Source organism: Danio rerio, chromosome 7 (assembly GCF_052040795.2).
Source record: "Danio rerio strain M-AB ecotype USA chromosome 7, GRCz13ab, whole genome shotgun sequence".
Classification (NCBI taxonomy): Eukaryota; Metazoa; Chordata; class Actinopteri; order Cypriniformes; family Danionidae; genus Danio; species Danio rerio.
This window is the reverse complement of record NC_141027.1, coordinates 38924140-38928696: the sequence shown is the minus strand read 5'-3', so window position 1 is coordinate 38928696 and position 4557 is coordinate 38924140. Positions and strand designations below refer to the sequence as shown.

At 32.5% G+C, this 4557-nt stretch overlaps 1 protein-coding gene across 1 annotated transcript; it reads left to right on the top strand.

Moving 5' to 3' along the window:
- The first annotated feature begins 1440 nt into the window (after positions 1–1440).
- On the top strand, positions 1441–4330 carry cd59a (CD59 molecule (CD59 blood group) a). Its single transcript, NM_001326385.1, has 4 exons — positions 1441–1487; positions 3090–3170; positions 3267–3368; positions 3484–4330. The coding sequence occupies exons 2-4, from the start codon at positions 3116–3118 to the stop codon at positions 3681–3683; spliced, it is 357 nt and encodes a 118-aa protein (NP_001313314.1). The 5' UTR covers positions 1441–1487; positions 3090–3115; the 3' UTR covers positions 3684–4330.
- Positions 4331–4557: the final 227 nt, after the last annotated feature.

Here is a 4557-nt window from a genome sequence, read left to right as displayed (position 1 = left end):
TAGGGACAACATGAAGAAATTTAAGTTGATTAAACATAAAACAATAAAGAGGTGCCCAAAAGCTCAAGAATTGTGTTGTTTAAGCTTTTTTTGAATAAGTCCTTTGAACAAACATTTTTATTTTTTTAAATGTAGAAAGTACAAAAATCTGTAATTTGTGTTTTTATTACAAGGTTTTTGTACCATAAATACAACACCAACCCAGGCAATATATCACTTTAAACTATTAAAAATGTTAAAAGTCACTTTTTCCAAAAATGTAAGGTTGTTGGAAGAAAGATCAATGTCTCATAATGCACTCCAAATGCAGAAATAAAGAGAGGAACATAAAAAATAAAAACATGAACCACAAAATATGAAAAACTGCTAATCTACGGATATTTTTACAGTAAAAATATATTACAAAATGCACTTAAAGTTCATTAAGCTTTCACAGATCCATTTCAATTTTGTAATCAGGGGCGTAGCGTAAAAAGTGGGGGGGACTGCCTATCAAGATCCAAAAGTTTACGTTCATGTAATTATTAATCACCTGTTTCTAAATGGTCTGTCTCTAAAAGTATGAGGGACATACAACCCCACACACACACTCCCACAAACCCCCTCTCCCCGGTTGCTACGCACCTAACCAAAACAATATATTACAGTGCAAATGTATTATGTAATCTGTGATTGATACCTTATTCTATCTCTAAGAATTCAGTAGGACATTGCAAAATAAGGTTTGTTCTTTCTCTTTTTCGATTTTTAATAAATGTTGCAACTGCCCTCGTGAATTGTTGCAACCACCCCTTATTATAGGTCAAAGGCAACATTTGACTTCCACTTTCTCTGTTTAAGTGTAATAATAGGTGTTGATGTTTTTAAAATGATAGTTCACCCAAAAATGATATACTGCCATTATTTACTCACCCTTTTCTGGTTTCAAGTCTGCTTACACTAAAGAAGATTTTAAAAAGACAGCCGGAAACCAGTATTCAATGACTTCCAGAGTTTGTATGAATGTCAATGCTTACAGGTTTTCAGCATTCATGAAAATAAATAGAGAACAATAGAGAATATAGATACTTATGAAGTGGTTAGAAACCACTTAAGAGTGAATAAACAGTGCGTAAATATATATTTTTTGGTGAACAAACCCTTTAAATATGTTGTTTGGATGTATTACACTTTGTTTTGCTGTATTTGTCAGTAGAAACAGTCTTCAGCCAACTAAGCAACTGAGGAAAATGTTGCAATCCTTTCTATACTGTGTAGCTCAGTTCCTGTAATATGTCAATCAATTATTTATGAATTCTTATATCACTGTTTTACTTCATAAATAATTTAGGAGCATTGGTATGCATATGATATGCATTAGAAAAAAAAACAAACGTGTAATTGTAGGGCATTGTGGGCGGGTGTACGCAAGAGTGAGTGGACAGGAGCCCTTCAGTGTTCAGACGGGTTTGCATGTCTCTGTGGTTGGATTCCTGCTTCACATTGAGGTAAGTCTGCAGTAAGTAATGCCATACTGCTTTATGCATGTTTTGTTTATAAGTTAAGCTGATTTAGATTGTACTTTTCAATATTTCAAAATCTATAACCCATTAAATATTTACTTGTTCTAGTTGCATCCTAGTTTTGTCAGAGGTTGAAATGTGTTGTTTATGTGATTATTATGTGACGATATGTATGACATTTCATTTATTTATGGTAACTTGTTGTGTCATGTTAAATATGTCAGATATATTTTAATGAAAATAAAATAAATCCATAATAGAAAAATAAGAATAATTATAGTTTGGTAATAATTGCAGTCGCTATAATACCCCTCTAATACAGTCAAGATTAAATGTTATCCATTCAATATTATTTTGTCCTTTTACTGTCTCTATTCTTCACAAAGATTATATTTCCATCAATGCTGTTATTGGCAAAATTTCTTAATTTATAATTATTCAGGTTTTAAACGAAGGGATGCTGAGTAAATGTTGACTAATAATTATTTTTTAATTTTTGGCCAAAGATTGCTTTCAAACATTTGTTGTAGTAGCATATTAAGCCACTAAGATGTTTGTGTCTAAGGAGACTTGGATTCCTTGGGTTTAAAAGTGTAGCTAATCATAGTTAGTCTATGATCCATGGCACATCTCACACTTCTGGATTTCTGTGAATAAGGTGCAAAGTTCAATTACTATCTGCAGTTTCACAAAAAAATTAACCTATTTCAAGTCTCTTTTACTTACTTTTGGGTACATACAAACAAAAAAGCATGCATAAAAATCATGTGAAAATACTCATCTTGCCGACTATCCTTGCAAACAAGTTAACAGTGATGAACTTGAACAGATAGAAGACAACATTAGATCCGTGCATTACCTGCAAAGACAGAAAAATATTTACTGTTTGAGACAGAATGTGTACATTAATAATTCATTACTTATTTTCAGGCCCCTGAAAACTAGATGTAAATTAATCACTTGTGTTTTGTGCTATGGATAATTTGGTCATGTTGTGCTTTATTTAAGTTGTGCTTTATTTACTCAATGTTTGAGTTTTATTTTTTATTTTTCTTGAATTTTTATAAGGATAAATTTTCCATATTATTTTACTAGGATTTTATTTTATTTGACCCATTTTTTGTGGCTTAATGTATGAAAAGCAAAGTAAAAAAGCTAAATTTACATTTTGATTAGTTTCTTTGCCCCAGTCTGAAAAATGATTCAAGCCAATCTTGAAAATGAAGGCTCTTTATTGACATCGACATCAATCGTGGAGCCATTAATTCCACAAAAGGTTCTATTTTCAATTTTTATTATGTTCTTCACACTAAGAATAAACTGCTCTTTGAAGAACTCTTAAGTGCTTCTTTGTGTAACCCAAAATGGTTCTTCTATGGCAAAACAACTTCATAACATAAGCCTTTTTAAAAAGAGCATAACTTAAGATCAAATAAGATTTTGAATATTAGCATTTGAGCAGCTTAACTGAGGATGAATTTGAGTTTGACATCAAATTTTAGGATGATCATCCCATGTCATCAGCAAATTTAAATAAATCCAAATGACACATTTTCAGATTCTCCTCTCTCTGTCTCTCTTTGTCAGGATTAGACTGGTAAACTGAAGGCATTATGAAAGCTTCTGTCGGAGTGTGTGTGGTTTTCGTGCTGGCTCTGCTGGGGCTTGGTATGCTTTGCGATTGATCCAGATTTCATGGTACATAAGATGTAATTTTGCATTATTATTCATGCAATAAAGTTCACTTTCTGTTTGTCTCTTAAGGTTCTGCCATTAAATGTTACAATTGTAAGGACTACACAGGCGCATGCTCTAAAATTAAAGACTGCTACTATGATGATGCCTGCTTGTCTGTCTACGAGAGAGGTCAAACTTTTATTAAAAAGTGTCTTTTTTCCTGTAATGTATCAAAATATACCGACCACATCTATGACACTTTGATTTTCATGTCTTCTCTCTGCGTTCTTTCTCCTCCCTCTAGGTGGCGACACATACAGGCAGTGTATAAAGTACTCTGAATGCGATTATAGCACAGTCGGCGTGAAGTTTCCTAAACTTTCCAGCTTTAAATTCTCCTGCTGTACCTCTGACCTGTGTAACTCAGCACCCCTGTCGGTGTCCAGTCGCTCTGTGGTGGCGATACTGCTCCCGTTAGCACTCTTCTGGTGGGGTGTTTTCTAAACCATCACAAACACAAGTGCTTCTGCATTGTTCCTTGTATAGCTGGTAGTGGTATCAGTGAGAATGCAGAGATCTTATAAATCTCAAATTAAGAGGTCAAAGAAGCATTCACAGGTTTAATCTCTGTTAAAAGTATGTTAAAACTGTGTGTGCTTGTAAGCTAAAGCTCTTTTTGTTTTGTTTTGCACCTAATAGTGAATAGTCTGATTTTAATTTATTGTTAAAAGGTTGTGTAGCCTATGTGTTCTCGCAGCTAATCTCGTCACCTAGAAAGGTTTAGCTAAAACTGAGTGGGTTGTGACGAATTGGATGTTGAGTTTTTTAAAGGTTTAATGTGTCATATATCTGCCATTGTTACAAATGCCCTTGTTCATACCTGCTTTTCTTCTGCCTAGTCTATTTTAAAACTTAAAATGTACTGAAAAACATTGCATGCCGTGTGTAGACATGTAGTCTTTTCAGTGATTAGCTTCTTGTTACCACTATAGCCAGTGAAACTTACTGAACCTTTATGCGATCAATAAAAGGAACATGCAGGTTTTATGCGAACTAAGTGTTTGAGTATTCTGTTAAATAAAGAAGACAAATTACTACTGTGCAAAAAAAAAAAAAAAATGCAGAGAAAATAAAGTATACAGTGACTGCGATATAATGTGTTATTAATGTTTCATTGATGCTCTCTTGCATTTTTTGATTAGCAGTCATTCTCCTGCACATATTTATTAGTTATCACAAATTACACAATTGAAATACAGAGCACATTGAAGTTTTATATATACATATATATATATATATATATATATATATATATATATATATATATATATATATATATATATATATATATATATATATATATATATTGTTGGAATAT

Coding starts and splice junctions, on each gene's coding strand:
- cd59a (NM_001326385.1), top strand. CDS start 3,116: ATGAAAGCTTCTGTCGGAGTGTGTGTGGTTTTCGTGCTGGCTCTGCTG. Junction 3,171..3,266: donor GCTGGCTCTGCTGGGGCTTG/GTATGCTTTGCG, acceptor TTGTCTCTTAAG/GTTCTGCCATTAAATGTTAC. Junction 3,369..3,483: donor CTTGTCTGTCTACGAGAGAG/GTCAAACTTTTA, acceptor TCCTCCCTCTAG/GTGGCGACACATACAGGCAG.